Consider the following 16,869-nt stretch of genomic DNA (forward strand, 5'->3'; position numbering starts at 1 on the left):
AGAAATGAAGGTCAGTCAGTCCGGAAAATTGCAAAAACTTTAAATGTGTCCCCAAGTGGAGTCGCAAAAACCATCAAGCGCTACAACGAAACTGGCACACATGAGGACGGACCCAGGAAAGGAAGACCAAGAGTCACCTCTGCTTCTGAGGATAAGTTCATCCGAGTCACCAGCCTCAGAAATCGCAAGTTAACAGCAGCTCAGATCAGAGACCAGATGAATGCCACACAGAGTTCTAGCAGCAGACCCATCTCTAGAACAACTGTTAAGAGGAGACTGTGCAAATCAGGCTTTCATGGTCAAATAGCTGCTAGGAAACCACTGCTAAGGAGAGGCAACAAGCAGAAGAGATTTGTTTGGGCCAAGAAGCACAAGGAATGGACATTAGACCAGTGGAAATCTGTGCTTTGGTGTGATGAGTCCAAATTTGAGATCTTTGGTTCCAACCGCCGTGTCTTTCTGAGATGCAGAAAAGGTGAACGGATGGATTCCACATGCCTGGTTCCCACTGTGAAGCATGGAGGAGGAGGTGTGATGGTGTGGGGGTGTTTTGCTGGTGACACTGTTGGGGATTTATTCAAAATTGAAGGCACACTGAAGCAGCATGGCTACCACAGCATCCTGCAGTGACATGCCATCCCGATGACGATCATTTATTTTTCAACAGGACAATGACCCCAAACACACCTCCAGGCTGTGTGAGGGCTATTTGACCAAGAAGGAGAGTGATGGAGTGCTGCGGCAGATGACCTGGCCTCCACAGTCACCGGACCTGAACCCAATCGAGATGGTTTGGGGTGAGCTGGACCGCAGAGTGAAGGCAAAGGGGCCAACAAGTGCTAAACACCTCTGGGAACTCCTTCAAGACTGTTGGAAAACCATTTCAGGTGACTACCTCTTGAAGCTCATGGAGAGAATGCCAAGAGTGTGCAAAGCAGTAATCAGAGCAAAGGGTGGCTATTTTGAAGAAACTAGAATATAAAACATGTTTTCAGTTATTTCACCTTTTTTTGTTAAGTACATAACTCCACATGTGTTCATTGATAGTTTTGATGCCTTCAGTGAGAATCTACAATGTAAATAGTCATGAAAATAAAGAAAACGCATTGAATGAGAAGGTGTGTCCAAACTTTTGGCCTGTACTGTATGTTTTTGGTCATTTTTGCCTTTCAGTGGATAGGGCAGCCAAGTGTAAAAGGGGGAGCGAGAGAGAGGGGATGACATGCAGCAAAGGGCCACAGGCTGGACTCGATCCCGGGCTGCTGCGGCAACAGCCTTGTACACGGAGCACCTGCTCTATCCACTAAGCCACCGATGCCCCATGGAAAACACTGTTGTCTAACAAGTGTTGCACTTGTTGGATTTCTCTCATTTGTAACTGCATTTGTGGCATAATGCTGATGTGGTGGTGCAATCATAAGAAGCTCAGTGCACTGGGATAGGCGCTGCCAAAACTGCCAAAGAGGAAGAAAACAGCAGTCTTTTTAGGACCACAGCAAAGCAGGGGCCAAACCTGTGCTCCACAGTGTTTCCACTGGTAACATCTTTGTCACCACAACAAAAAAACCAAACACTTAAAACAAAGTTCCCTTTCCCTGCCATGAAACGATTGATTGATATCACCAGTTGGAGTTTATAAATGCCGTTGCAAACGGCAGTTGAACTTACAGGCAGGAAATCTGTTTTAAATGGTGTGTAATCTGTCAAGCCAGCAGTGGCAACAATGTAACTGTCAGCTGACAAAACAAATCAAACAACTTTGCACAGTCATTGAAGAGGCGTGGGCCAATATTCCACAGGCCACAGTCAACAACCTGATCAACTTGGTGTTGCACTGCATGAGACAAATGGTGTCACAGGAGATACTGACTTTGAGTCTTTGTATCTAGAAAATACATTTCTTTAGCATTAGCTATGTGAGATCCTAATAAATGTCTTTTTCAAGATCAAATGTCACATTGTAGAGTTTCCTTCTATTGTGACCATCCCAAGGCACACCTGTGTAGTAACCTGACGTAATATATCATGTACTTTGACACGCCTGTCAGGTAGATAGATTATCTTGGAAAAGGACAAGTGTTAACTAACGTGGATTTTAACAACATTGCAACCAAAGTCTGAGAGGAATGAATCTATTGAGTGTATAATTAAGTTATTGGATGTTAGATATTAGATATTAGATGTTAAACTTAAGCCAGTGAAACACGGGAACAAAAACAAAGTGTTGTGTATATATTTTTATTCAGTGTATGTACATACACCCTCTGGTGACAATCTACAATCAGTCATTTATCAAGTTCAAGGTACACCCAAGTTTAATAAACAATAAAGCTTTTTTTGTTGGTCATTTGCAGGCCAACCATGAGGGTAACTGTGACTTCATGATCATCTTGTGTCCCTCCTGCAAAGAGCTGATGAGAGCCAATGAGCAGGAGCGCCACAACGAGAGAGAATGTCCAGAGAGGACCCTCAACTGCAAATACTGCAAAGAACCCTTCCTGTTAAAGAACATCAAGGTCAGGCTTCTTTGTATTACTATTATCAAAAAGTGTTCAAGTATTTCTCCATTTGTCATAACATGATGGAAGTACAGACCTTGGGTCATGTGATAACCTTCAGTTGTCCACTGACTCCTAGGGTGCGTAGCAAAATGCTAGTTGAACACCCTGTTGTGTATGTTGTAATGTGCAAGCGCACTGCCTTTTTAATAGGACAGGGTTTATATACATGTTGCTGCTTATTGGGTAACACCTTTGACACACCCAACAAACAAGAGAAAAAGTACCTCAAAGCCCATTGCACATACTTATACACCATTTTGAGGAAACATGTTGGCCAACCTGGAAACTGCAGCAAAGGGTACAAACAGTTTTCAGATTGAATGTGTCCTAGGGACTTTCTGTCTTTAGGGTTCATATTTACTGCTGACTACTGCCGATCATTTAAATACCCTTGCAGTGGATTTTCATTATCGAGATTGTACCTCTTGTTTACTATCGTAAGAGGGGTTATTAAAGCCCCCACCTACTGTATGTACAAATAGCTGTTATTGTGTGCCGCACTTACTATTGGTCAGAGATTTTCAAATGATGAAGCAGAATAATTGAAAAGGGACAGATGTGAGGCAAAAATATTGTGAGAGGTGAAAAAGAAAATTAAATGGTGTGGTTTAAGAAACAGAAAGTTAAGCCGGGTTCACACCAGACGCAGTGGAGTGCTGCCCGCTTGCTTTCAGTGCCCACATTAGCCCCTTTTCCGCCGCAGGAAGTGTTATCAATTATCCGGAATTTTGAAAAACCTCTGCGCGTTTCCACCGAAATTACCCGGGTAAAAAACTTTCCCTCATCCCCAAATTTATGCTGGAAAAAGTACCTAGTAGGGGGGTAGGACTTTTTAGATTACCCGGAATTCTTGAGGGGCGGGGCTGTTTGCAGAGGAACACTGATTGGTGGAGCACACTTGCAGTGTTCCGCACTTCCTGATACGGACAGCCGCCACAAGCTTTATTTAATTTCTACAAGCTTCACTTCGTTTCTGTTTTGATTGAGGATGGGTACCGAAACCCGGTACTAAATTAGCCCCGGAGCTAAAATATTAAAGACCGTTACACACACTAATGCGACACGGTAACAGGTGAACAGCCGAGCAGCTGTGGTGAAAACAAAGTGAAGATAACTTGAAAATGACTCATGCTGACGGCAGCTACAGTCGTTACTGTAAGTGACATTAAACCTTAGCGAGAAAGAAGCCAATACTTTATCATGGTGTCTGATTGTTGTTACTGTTTCTTGTAGTTGTGTGTTTTATGGACCGAACTGAGTCTGAAATAAAGATTGAATTGAATACATGTGTTCAGCAAGCATGAACATGTAAACATGTAGACAGTGATATTCAGTATCCTCCGTCCACAGTCTCTCATCCACCGACACTAACATTATGCCTTACACAAGGACAGCACGCTAGTTTGGCTGATAGCGAATTGTTAGCAATAAGCTCAAATGACAGCTATCTGTATGTAGACTAACTTAGTCAGACACTTATCTTAAAATACTTCTAAACTGAGCTGCTGGCTGAGACAAACAGCCCCAACTCTCTACCAGCACGTAACCAGCCAAGATGGCGGAGCCAAACACAGGACATGCACCGAATCATCTACGTCATCACACTAATTGAAATAAATTTTCCAGAACTTGAGGTGAGGTGGAAACGCAAACCACACAGATTACCAGGAATTCTTTTACCCAGGTAAACAAATTCCTGGTAATAAAAGTTCCTCGAAATGTTGGTGGAAAAGGGGTTATAGAGTAATTGGACTGTTCACGCTGGATGCGGGGTGTGGCGCTGAGCGCTGGTGATCTGTTTTAGCGCCGGGTGTATTTTTTCCATTAGCTGTGAGCAAATCTGGCAAGAAAACACAGTGAAAACATACTGTTAACGATGTGAGGTGTATATTAAATGAATGATCTGACAATGATAAATAGTAGAATATGCACCCCATGCTTCCACATATTTGTCACTTGTGTCTAAACAGAGAGCGAGATAGATGAACAGAACCACACACCCACACCCCCACACATGCAATCACACACACACAGACAGACAGACAGATCCACATGCAGATGCAGACACACACAGACAGAACTCTACATGTGATTTAAACAGAGCAGAGAGCAGAATTGTTTACTGACCGGCACTGAGAAATGCGCTTCTGGTGTGAAAGGCCAGGTGACTGCTGACAGGTGGCTGTGCCGCAATTAACAAATCGGGGGGTTCCTCATCCACTGTCAACCTGGCATTAGCTGTTGTAGTTTGGCTGCTGACTTGGTACACTTACACATTTACAGTAGCAGCAGCGGCCATGACACACATTAATTGAGGGTATTAAAGGGCCAGTGTGTAAAATGGGTTGAAAACAGTGACATCAGTGATCAAATTCTAGATTGCAGGGCTCACTCACGCACCCCTCCCGTTGGGTAAATGACGGTGGCCTCGTAGGGACAAAAAGCCTTGTGCACAAGTTTTTCAGGAGTAGATCTATCTAGCGACAAGGTGAATGTTTATTTAGAAATCTAAAACATGTTACGATATTGTAATGAATCCCTCACGAGCAGGAGACCAGAGTAGCGTTCGGGAAAAAGGCCAGTTTATTTGAACACTCCAAAAACTCCGGTAACACTCCAGGGGGTAAAAGGCTCCGTCCCAAACTCTGACTCTTCTAGCGTAACACACACACTCCATACACATATACTCGTATACCATACCGAGTGGGTACCCCCTCCCCCCTCTGCTCCACCAATCTCCAGCCACTGACTGACAGCGTAGCCGGTAAACAGAGCTCAGCTGTTTATTTAGCCTAGCGATATCTCCGGACTATCGTAGCTGCAATGGATGACTTTGAACGGGATTTTGAAGAGTTTCTTGTAGCGGACACAGACCCAGAGCCATACCTGTTTGAGCTGGAGCATACAGATGAGGAACTCCATGTGTTTGATGCTGAGCGGGCGAGAAGAGAGGCTGAATGCACAGAATGGGATTCGGTGCTACCATCGTTGGGGAGATATATCATCAGGAGGAAAAGCGCCACAGAGAGTGCATCACAAGGAGTGAAGTTGCGTCTTCTTTTCCTCGCAGATGACGGTTCGGGTTCATTCTCTCCCGTTGCGTGGTAAGTGTGGTCCATTCGCAAACTTTATAACTAAAAAAACTTTTCACTACTCTCTATCTACGAACTACTAACACTCTCTGCTGTTTCCTCCTCCTTCTTCCTTCCTCCCACTGTCTTCGTTGGTTCATTTTTACACGTGAAACGCGTTCTCTGGCTGGCTGGATTGTCCGCTTGGTCTGCCGTACATACATGGTGGCGCAAGATGGCGACCTCTCTAAAGCAAGGCCCTTGCTATACATATATATGTATATATATGTATATATATATATATATATATATATATATATATAAAAGCATAATTATAAGGCTACGAAAACCAAACGAATTTTATTTTATAGCGATTATACACTTGTATAAACATATTAATGGGTAGAATATTCAGATTCAGATTCAGATTGACAATAAACCATGCCAAATATTACACACTGGCCCTTTAAGGTACTTTAAACCTTTAGCACCTGATTATCACAATTTGCTTCAAACATGACAGGATATCATTATCTCTAAAGTCCATCGCTAATAACTATCGATAAATCCCCTCAGAAATGATAGAGAAAGGACACTCCTTATACTGAAACTCCAGTACTTTTGTGATAGCTGTATGTACATCCATGGATACACTGGAAACAGGAGCTATGAAGATGTGGCCTATGCAATTTTTTTCTTCTTCTTTTTTTTATTTTTTTTTTATTTTTAATTCAAGGATGGCAACGGAAACAAAATGTTATTGGTTGCCCCGTTTTTGCGCTCCACTAGAACTGATTTCATTTGGAACCTCATTTGGTGCTTTCTTCTGTGAAGATAAATAAAACTTGTTACACATTGGTTTAATCAGATAGCTACCTTATTTGTCAACTTTGTGATGCCAACATTTAGATTGAACATGACAGAGGGAGATCCAGGGACAGGAGACTGTCCACTTTTGAAAATCAAGATTTAGTGTTAAGTTTGTTTGACAGATACAGTAATAGATAAAAAGATGATAGCTACTTAACTGGATGCTAGCTAACATGGTAACCATAGTGGGTTTTATCCCTTAGCTAAAAGTTTAAGCAAACGTTAGACTGATGTTTTAGTGAGAGGAGATAGCTGGGTATAGGGATTTATGAAAATGCTGTTTTCTTTCAAAAACTGTAAACTGAGGGATACGTTTATTTGGTGTGCTCCTTTGAGGAGACGACGGAGTCTCAGTTTAGGACACAGATTAAATTGAGAATTACCTCAGAAGAGGAAGTTCACACGTGGCTGGAAGACTTCCAAGCTTCCTCTGGGCAGATTTGGAGGAAATCTAAAACGTATCCAAACGCCGGACGTTATAACGCCTACAGGGTAAGTTTACCAAATTGTTACAAATTGGTATAGCTTAAAGCCAGTGATTTTTTTTCTAGCTTAGTATAACCTGATTAATTGATATTTTATAATTAAATCCAGCCTACTTGAAATAGTCTTGTGTCCCCGAAAAGGCAAATTTAAATACAAGGTAAAGTAGAAGCATGACCTGTGGGGAAGTATTTTGACCCTTTACTTGAGCAAAAGTACTTATACCACACTGTAAAAATACTCTTTTACATTTAGTCCTGAATTGCAAGTGTTACTTAGGTCAAAGTATGCAAAAATATGGAAAAATGTCCCCTGTGACTGTTATTATATATTATAATTGTATTATTGTTATGAATGCATTAAAGGTACTCTGTGTTACATTTTTACTTAACTGCGACTTAAAAGCTGAGACCTTCCTCAGCTTCCTGGGTTGCTTCTGGCAACCTGTGGACTGATTTATATTTACATGATAGATTTTCTGGGAAAAATCCAAAGGATGTGATGTTTATGGGTGTTTCAGAGTGCCTTGCCTCTCTTTAGCTCTGCTACAATGTTAGTGTGCAACACTAGCTAATTTTAGCTCAGAAATGGAGTCAGCTTACAACAGCAAATGACTGGCACCCACCAAATCTCAGTCGAAACATGCTGTGTTTTTGTCATTCATGTTTTGTGTGCAAACTTTTCAATTTGCAAACTAACTAGTAATTAGAGCTGTCAAATAATTGTAATGAAGTAAAAAGTACAATATTCTCCTCTGAGATGTAGTGGCATAGAAGTATAAAGTAGCATGAGAAGAAGACACTCAGATAAAGTACAAGCAGAGGTGGAAAAAGTACTGAAAAATTCTACTCAAGTAAAAGTACCTTTTACTTTGATGAAATTCTAAAGTACAAGTAAAGCTACCCATCTAAAAATCTACTCAAGTAAAAGTAAAAAGTAGTTCGTTTAAAATGTACTTAAAGTAGAAGTTACATAGTTACTTCCAACAACTTGATAGGGGTCACTCCTATGCAGTGCAAAAATGGTCAAGGGTTCATAAATCCAATCCAAAAACTTTCCAAGTCTCCATCTTATCTCTTCATAAACTAAAGTTATATTATTTTGAGCGACAGACACTTCATATAATGACATAACAATATACTATTTATTGTGTTATATGGTGAAACGTTTCACTTTATAACGTGATGACTTATATTGTTTACATGACGGCATGTCATTTCTGTCTGTATGGTTGAGCATTTACAATCCTCCTCTTCTCTCTGTATTGCACACAGCGGAGTTTGGACAGCAGAGTTAAATGATACATTCCAAAACTGCCTGATAATGACCTAAAGTGATAAAGCTGAGATCACAAATAAGAAAAGGGTCATAAAAGACCTTGGAATCGTAGTTCACCATTGTGATAGATTATGATTTAGGATACAATACCACCCAATTAATGCAGAAAGTAGACTGATTGATTATATCCTTAAAAAACTGAAATAGGCAGCCAGATTGTTTAAATGTTCATTAATTGCAAGTTTATTTTGTGTCTTAGGTGGGTTTAAGGTGTCAGCGCAATACCTTTCCCAATACAGCTGGGAAAAAGACCAAAATGTGGTGCCACGATGTACTTGGTCCTGAAAAGGCACACACACAGTCAAGACAGGAAGTCAAGGTAATTCAGATAAGATAATACTTAAATCATCCAGTGGAGTAAATTATTTATCACAGCAACCATGTTCATACAAAAACACAATATAACATAATATTCACAAACTGTTGAGGATCCTAATATATAAGAATGCATTCTTTAGAGATGCATTAATGTCTAATTTAGATTGGTTAAAAATTTAGTTACACTGAGGAAGAATCAGTCTGTCACTTATGATGCTCTTACTAGCAAGTGTATTTTACCTCAGTTTAATCAGCATCTGAACAACCACACTGGCAACATCCAGACTGACCCTTAAGACCCTGCCTAGAAACAAGTAGAGACTTTCTGAGCAGGCTTTGGAAATTTTTCCCCACCTACCTTCATGGATAGGAGAGAGCACTGCTGGTAAAATATGAACTATTTTGCATGGGTGCAAACTTGTCATTTGATGCACTGAGTTTTTGAATTTTTTTTTGGGGGGGGGGCTGCAAGCACAACTCCGTGAGGTGAATGATGTCAGGTTGCTGAAATTAGCCTACTCTCGTCACTACAACACATAATTTGAGTGACCATGTTTTGTTTTGCATCAGCGCTGTGTGGCAAAATGCAACATATGAATGGGAAATGAACTTGCACTTGTACAGCGTCTTTCTAGTCTTTGAACCACTTAAAGCGTTTTTACACGACTAGACGTTCATACACTGGTGGCCAAGGCTACCAAAGAAGGTGTCATCTGCTACTGAGTTAAACATTCATATGCACTCACACACCAATGGCACAACCATTGGGAGCAATTTGGGGGGGCTTTATTTTCCCAAGGACACTGTGATATGCCGAATGGAGGAGCCCGGGATCAAACTACCGATTGTCCAATTAATGGACGACTCGCTCCATTTCCTGAGCCACATCTGCTCCTAAATGACCGCCATTAATTGTATCCTAAATCTTTGACCCTCACTGTCCACCATCGCTGCGGTTACGCTTGCTTAATCTAGCTAGCTCCTCGGCTCAATTATCAGTGGCACTGGATGGGGACTTCAGAGGAGAATTTCATGCTTACTACAAAGACAGCCTGCAAGTATGTGGTAGCACATCACCAAAGTAGATTAGTGCCGTGGAAGTACTGTTAAAAGTAAATTTACCAAGAAGTGGTGCAGTGAGGAGAAATTGACATTGATACCAGTACAATAAGCAGCAGCATTTGCTGCAGATACTACACAAATGGGCATTTTTAGATCCTTTACTACAGTAAAAGTACTAAAAGAGTACAACACTGTGTACTCCTCAACAGTAAAAGTACTGTATTTCAAAACTTTATTTTTTGTTTAAGTATTATCAGCAAAATCAATCAATCATTCAATCAATAGTCATTGTGCAGTAAACATGCTGTCAGTGTTTTTCTATTCTGATGTTTGAATTAATATTTCTGCTGGGTATGCTGCATTTTACTACTGTAGATGTTTAAGGTTGTGTTTATTTGAACTCCTTTGTGTACAGGTTGGTAATTTAATCTACAGCAATTCATCATATTCTATCAGATCATCTTGTAGCGTGGCTGTCCTTTTGAGAACCACGTATCTCTAAGAAGTCAGACAAACAGCCCTGTTTTCAGCTTTGTGATGATGCATTTTCCAGCTGATCCAAGAGGGTTTTTAGAGTTTATTTATTTTAAAAAAGAAGTTTTTCAACACATAAAGGAACACTTCCTCCTTCAAATTTTCACAAACTTTATCACAGTATTTAAGACTCGCATATCTCTGAACTTTGAGACTTTATCTGGGCCATGTTTTGTTTGTTAAACAGAGAAGGGATACAAAGCTGCTGCAGGCCCTTTTTGGCAGCAAGTAAAAAAAAAAAAATCTCAAGAATGTGGCTAAATCTAGTACATCTACATTGGAAAAACTGGCATGGAATCATTTTTAAAATGGAAAAGTTGACTTACTTTTTGAAGTTCCAAAAAGAGAAGTTCAATCAAATTTGGAATAAATGAATGGAATTTATAACCCCAGTACACACATACAGTACAGGCCAAAAGTTTGGACACACCTTCTCATTCAATGCGTTTTCTTTATTTTCATGACTATTTACATTGTAGATTCTCACTGAAGGCATCAAAACTATGAATGAACACATGTGGAGTTATGTACTTAACAAAAAAAGGTGAAATAACTGAAAACATGTTTTATATTCTAGTTTGTTCAAAATAGCCACCCTTTGCTCTGATTACTGCTTTGCACAGTCTTGGCATTCTCTCCATGAGCTTCAAGAGGTAGTCACCTGAAATGGTCTCCACTTCACAGGTGTGCCTTATCAGGGTTAATTAGTGGAATTTCTTGCTTTATCAATGGGGTTGGGACCATCAGTTGTGTTGTGCAGAAGTCAGGTTAATACACAGCCAACAGCCCTATTGGACAACTGTTAAAATTCATATTATGGCAAGAACCAATCAGCTAACTAAAGAAAAACGAGTGGCCATCATCACTTTAAGAAATGAAGGTCAGTCAGTCCGGAAAATTGCAAAAACTTTAAATGTGTCCCCAAGTGGAGTCGCAAAAACCATCAAGCGCTACAACGAAACTGGCACACGAGGACGGACCCAGGAAAGGAAGACCAAGAGTCACCTCTGCTTCTGAGGATAAGTTCATCCGAGTCACCAGCCTCAGAAATCGCAAGTTAACAACAGCTCAGATCAGAGACCAGATGAATGCCACACAGAGTTCTAGCAGCAGACCCATCTCTAGAACAACTGTTAAGAGGAGACTGCGCCAATCAGGCCTTCATGGTCAAATAGCTGCTAGGAAACCATTGCTAAGGAGAGGCAACAAGCAGAAGAGATTTGTTTGGGCCAAGAAACACAAGGAATGGACATTAGACCAGTGGAAATCTGTGCTTTGGTGTGATGAGTCCAAATTTGAGATCTTTGGTTCCAACCGCCGTGTCTTTGTGAGACGCAGAAAAGGTGAACGGATGGATTCCACATGCCTGGTTCCCACTGTGAAGCATGGAGGAGGAGGTGTGATGGTGTGGGGGTGTTTTGCTGGTGACACTGTTGGGGATTTATTCAAAATTTAAGGCACACTGAACCAGCATGGCTACCACAGCATCCTGCAGCGACATGCCATCCCATCCGGTTTGCGTTTAGTTGGAAGATCATTTAATTTTCAACAGGACAATGACCCCAAACACACCTCCAGGCTGTGTGAGGGCTATTTGACCAAGAAGGAGAGTGATGGAGTGCTGCGGCAGATGACCTGGCCTCCACAGTCACCGGACCTGAACCCAATCGAGATGGTTTGGGGTGAGCTGGACCGCAGAGTGAAGGCAAAGGGGCCAACAAGTGCTAAACACCTCTGGGAACTCCTTCAAGACTGTTGGAAAACCATTTCAGGTGACTACCTCTTGAAGCTCATTGAGAGAATGCCAAGTGTGTGCAAAGCAGTAATCAGAGCAAAGGGTGGCTATTTTGAAGAAACTAGAATATAAAACATGTTTTCAGTTATTTCACCTTTTTTTGTTAAGTACATAACTCCACATGTGTTCATTGATAGTTTTGATGCCTTCAGTGAGAATCTACAATGTAAATAGTCATGAAAATAAAGAAAACGCATTGAATGAGAAGGTGTGTCCAAACTTTTGGCCTGTACTGTACTTTGTATGACACCTCAAATGTTTCATGCTTCTTTCCTTTTCAATTCAGTTTCAGTTCAGTTCTATTTATAAAGCCCAATATCACAAATCACAATTTGCCTCACAGGGCTTTACGGCATACGAAATCCCTCTGTCCTTTGGACCCTCACAGAGGATAAGGAAAAACTCCCCATAAAAAACCCTTAAACAGGGGAAAGAAAATGGTAGAAAACTCTGGAAGAGCAACTAAGGAGGGATCCCTTTTCCAGGACAGACAGACGTGCAATAGTTGCCATACAGAACAGATCAATATAATAAATTAACAGTAATCCATATGACAAAAGCTTACAATAACATTAATTGTAGTAATAATGTTATGATAATAATAACCGTAATTGTGCTTGCATATGTTGTAAGTATATATTAATATATGATAGGATATGTCTGTGACAATAATAATCATATGTGTGTAATAACAGTGGAAGTATGACTAATAATAATAGCAGTAGTAGGAGGCATCAGACAGGACCATGGCAGCAGTGTAACCACGACACACAATCAGGCGTAACTGCAATACGAGGTAACCTGCGACACAGTGGAGCACAAAGGCGAAGAAGCAGAGTTAGTGACATGCAATAAAGTCGAGTTAGCGATATGCAGTAATAGGACGGGAATGTTAGCAAATGAAGAAGAATAAACTTTTCAGAAACTGAGGAGAGAGGGAGAAGGAGAGAAGGTGCTCTGTGTATTATAGGAGGTCCTCCGGCAGACTAGGCCTATGTCAACCAAATTAGGGGCTGGTCCAAGACAAGCCTGAGCCAGCCCTAACTGTAGGCTTTATCAAAAAGGAAAGTCTTAAGTCTAGTCTTAAATGTGGAGAGTGTCTACCTCTCGGACCGAAACAGGAAGATGGTTCCACAGAAGGGGAGCCGGATAGCTGAAGGTTCTGGCTCCTGTTCTACTTTTGGAGACTTAAGAAACCACAAAGTAACCCTGCATTATCAAAGTGCAGTGTTCTGGTGGGATAATAGGGCACTATGAGCTCTCTAAGATATGATGGAGTCCGACCAGAGCTTTGTAAGTTAGGAGAAGGATTTTAAAATCAGTTCTGGATTTTACAGGGAGCAAGTGCAGAGAAACTATATGTATATATGTATATATATGTATATATATACAGTACAGGCCAAAAGTTTGGACACACCTTCTCATTCAATGCGTTTTCTTTATTTTCATGACTATTTACATTGTAGATTCTCACTGAAGGCATCAAAACTATGAATGAACACATGTGGAGTTATGTACTTAACAAAAAAAGGTGAAATAACTGAAAACATGTTTTATATTCTAGTTTCTTCAAAATAGCCACCCTTTGCTCTGATTACTGCTTTGCACACTCTTGGCATTCTGTCGATGAGCTTCAAGAGGTAGTCACCTGAAATGGTTTCCACTTCACAGGTGTGCCTTATCAGGGTTAATTAGTGGAATTTCTTGCTTTATCAATGGGGTTGGGACCATCAGTTGTGTTGTGCAGAAGTCAGATTAATACACAGCCGACAGCCCTATTGGACAACTGTTAAAATTCATATTATGGCAAGAACCAATCAGCTAACTAAAGAAAAACGAGTGGCCATCATTACTTTAAGAAATGAAGGTCAGTCAGTCCGGAAAATTGCAAAAACTTTAAATGTGTCCCCAAGTGGAGTCGCAAAAACCATCAAGCGCTACAACGAAACTGGCACACATGAGGACGGACCCAGGAAAGGAAGACCAAGAGTCACCTCTGCTTCTGAGGATAAGTTCATCCGAGTCACCAGCCTCAGAAATCGCAAGTTAACAGCAGCTCAGATCAGAGACCAGATGAATGCCACACAGAGTTCTAGCAGCAGACCCATCTCTAGAACAACTGTTAAGAGGACACTGCGCGAATCAGGCCTTCACGGTTTGCGTTTAGTTGGACGATCATTTATTTTTCAACAGGACAATGACCCCAAACACACCTCCAGGCTGTGTAAGGGCTATTTGACCAAGAAGGAGAGTGATGGAGTGCTGCGGCAGATGACCTGGCCTCCACAGTCACCGGACCTGAACCCAATCGAGATGGTTTGGGGTGAGCTGGACCGCAGAGTGAAGGCAAAGGGGCCAACAAGTGCTAAACATCTCTGGGAACTCCTTCAAGACTGTTGGAAAACCATTTCAGGTGACTACCTCTTGAAGCTCATCGAGAGAATGCCAAGAGTGTGCAAAGCAGTAATCAGAGCAAAGGGTGGCTATTTTGAAGAAACTAGAATATAAAACATGTTTTCAGTTATTTCACCTTTTTTTGTTAAGTACATAACTCCACATGTGTTCATTCATAGTTTTGATGCCTTCAGTGAGAATCTACAATGTAAATAGTCATGAAAATAAAGAAAACGCATTGAATGAGAAGGTGTGTCCAAACTTTTGGCCTGTACTGTATACATATATATATATATATATATATATATATATATATATATATATATATATATATATATATATATATATATAAAGTGAATAGAATTGGTCCAAGCACAGAACCATGTGAAACAAACTTTAGTATGTAAAGATGATTCATCATGAACATTAACAAACTGAAATCACTCGGAAAATTGGATTTAAACCAGCTCCATGCAGAACCTTTTAGGCTAATTTAATGTTCCAGTCTCTGTAGCAGAATTTGATGGTCAATTGTGTCAAATGCTGCACTAAGATCTAATAAAACAAGTACAGAGACTAGTCCTTTGTGAGAAGCAATCAGAAAATCATTTGTAATTTTTACAAGTGCTGTCTCTGTACTGTGATGCGCTCTAAATCCTGACTGAAATTCCTCAAATAAATTATTGTCATGGATAAAGTCACACAGCTGGTTTGCTGCCCACCCTGGATCCAGGGTGGGCTTTTTATGAGATTTTTTAGAAGAGGTTTAATTACATCTACCTTAAAGGACTGTGGTACATAGCCTGTTAATAAAGACATATTGTTCATGTCTAATATGAAATTGTTAACTAAAGGTACGACTACTTTAAGTGGCCTAGTTGGGATGGGGTCTAAGAGACGATGATTTAGATAAAGAAATCATTGAGGTCAGTTGTTAAAGAGTAATCGAGGAGAAGCAATGATCTCAAGTTATTCAAGTTATTAAGTAATGGTTTGATAAAGAGGGAAAGACTATTAAGTTTTCAGTTTCAATTCCATATGTCAGAACAAGATGGAGGGTGTGGTTATAAAAGTGGGTAGGTTTATGTACACTCTAACTGAAGCCAATGGAGTCTAATGATGAGATAAACGCAGTAGGGAGGCAGTCATTATCAACGTCAACATGAATATTAAAATCACCTACAATAATAACTTTATCTGATTTATGAACTAAACTGCATAAGAACTCTGAGAATTCAGAATAACATTTAGAATATGGGCCAGGAGCACAGTACACTATAACAAATAGAAGTGGCTGTGAGGTTTTCCAGGTCAGATGTAAAACTAAGGACAAGGCTTTCAAATGAATTATAATTTAGTTTAGGTTTATGGCTGATTGATTAATAGAGTAAAGTCAAAATTGGCTGCAACTCCCCCTACTCGGCCGCTGCCTTGGGGAATGTGGGTATTATTATGACTGGGAGAAGTGGATTGATTTAGATAAACATATCCATCATGACACAGCCAGGTTTCGATGTGACAGAGTAAATCAATATGATTATCTGATATTAATTTGTTCACTAACACTACTTTAGATGATAGAGACCTGATATTTTACAGTCCACATTTAATTCTCCTGTTTTGTCTTTCTGTCACATAAGAGGTTTTAATTTTTATCAAGTATTTATGTACAACTCCTCTTTTTTTAACTTAAGATTGAAATAGGTTAGATGGTCGGGGGGACAGACATCGTTTGTATAACACTATGGGTGGGTAACTGCACTAGAAGCTCAGAGAAGCATTTAAGACTGCAACTCTGATTCCTGGTTTCAACTCTGGGTTGTCAGGGTTTTGAATCACCAATTATCTTGGCCAGGTTTCTAGAGATGAGAGCAGCTCCATCCAAAGTGGGATGAATGCCGTCTCACCCAGGGGCATTGCTAGGCATAGGGCTGTGCAGGGGCACAGGCCCCCAGTCAGAAACCGCTATTTCAGTCCAGCTATTGAACTTTTCAATGTTACTGTAGCACAATAAATGTAATCAAGAAAGCCTTGTACAAGAGGGAATATTACCAAAAAAAGTCAAAATCTTAAATTAAGAGTACCTGATATGGTCTGAAACGGTATTCCCCTGATTGGGTAGCTTTTTAAACCAGCCCACCCACAGCCCACAGGCTTGAAAATGGCATATCCAAACGTTATTTAAAGTGAACCTAAACTAACCATAGTTTAATTTGGGGTCGCGATTTGGGAGATTCATGTTTTTGGCATTGACACAACAAACAGGATATTTTAACCATTAGACTTTTAACCAGATGATCTTACCTCCTTCCACCTCATCTCAAGGCAGTTGAATCGAACGCAGCTGGACTTGGTTTTTGTCTTAGAAGACGTTTCACCTCTTATCCAAGAGGCTTCATCAGTTCATGCTTGTCTGACTAGGCTGGAACTAGTCTGACAAACT

General features: G+C 40.5%; 1 protein-coding gene across 2 annotated transcripts in view; it reads left to right on the top strand.

Moving 5' to 3' along the window:
- LOC117252396 (TNF receptor-associated factor 2-like) overlaps positions 1-16,869 on the top strand; it is a 180,044-nt gene that overhangs the window by 16,746 nt on the left and 146,429 nt on the right. For both annotated transcript variants that reach the window (XM_033619233.2, XM_078171015.1), the window contains exon 4: positions 2,355-2,516. In XM_033619233.2, coding sequence (XP_033475124.1) covers positions 2,355-2,516 — 162 coding nt within the window. The remainder of the gene's footprint in view (positions 1-2,354; positions 2,517-16,869) is intronic.

This window comes from Epinephelus lanceolatus, chromosome 9 (assembly GCF_041903045.1).
Source record: "Epinephelus lanceolatus isolate andai-2023 chromosome 9, ASM4190304v1, whole genome shotgun sequence".
Classification (NCBI taxonomy): domain Eukaryota; kingdom Metazoa; phylum Chordata; class Actinopteri; order Perciformes; family Serranidae; genus Epinephelus; species Epinephelus lanceolatus.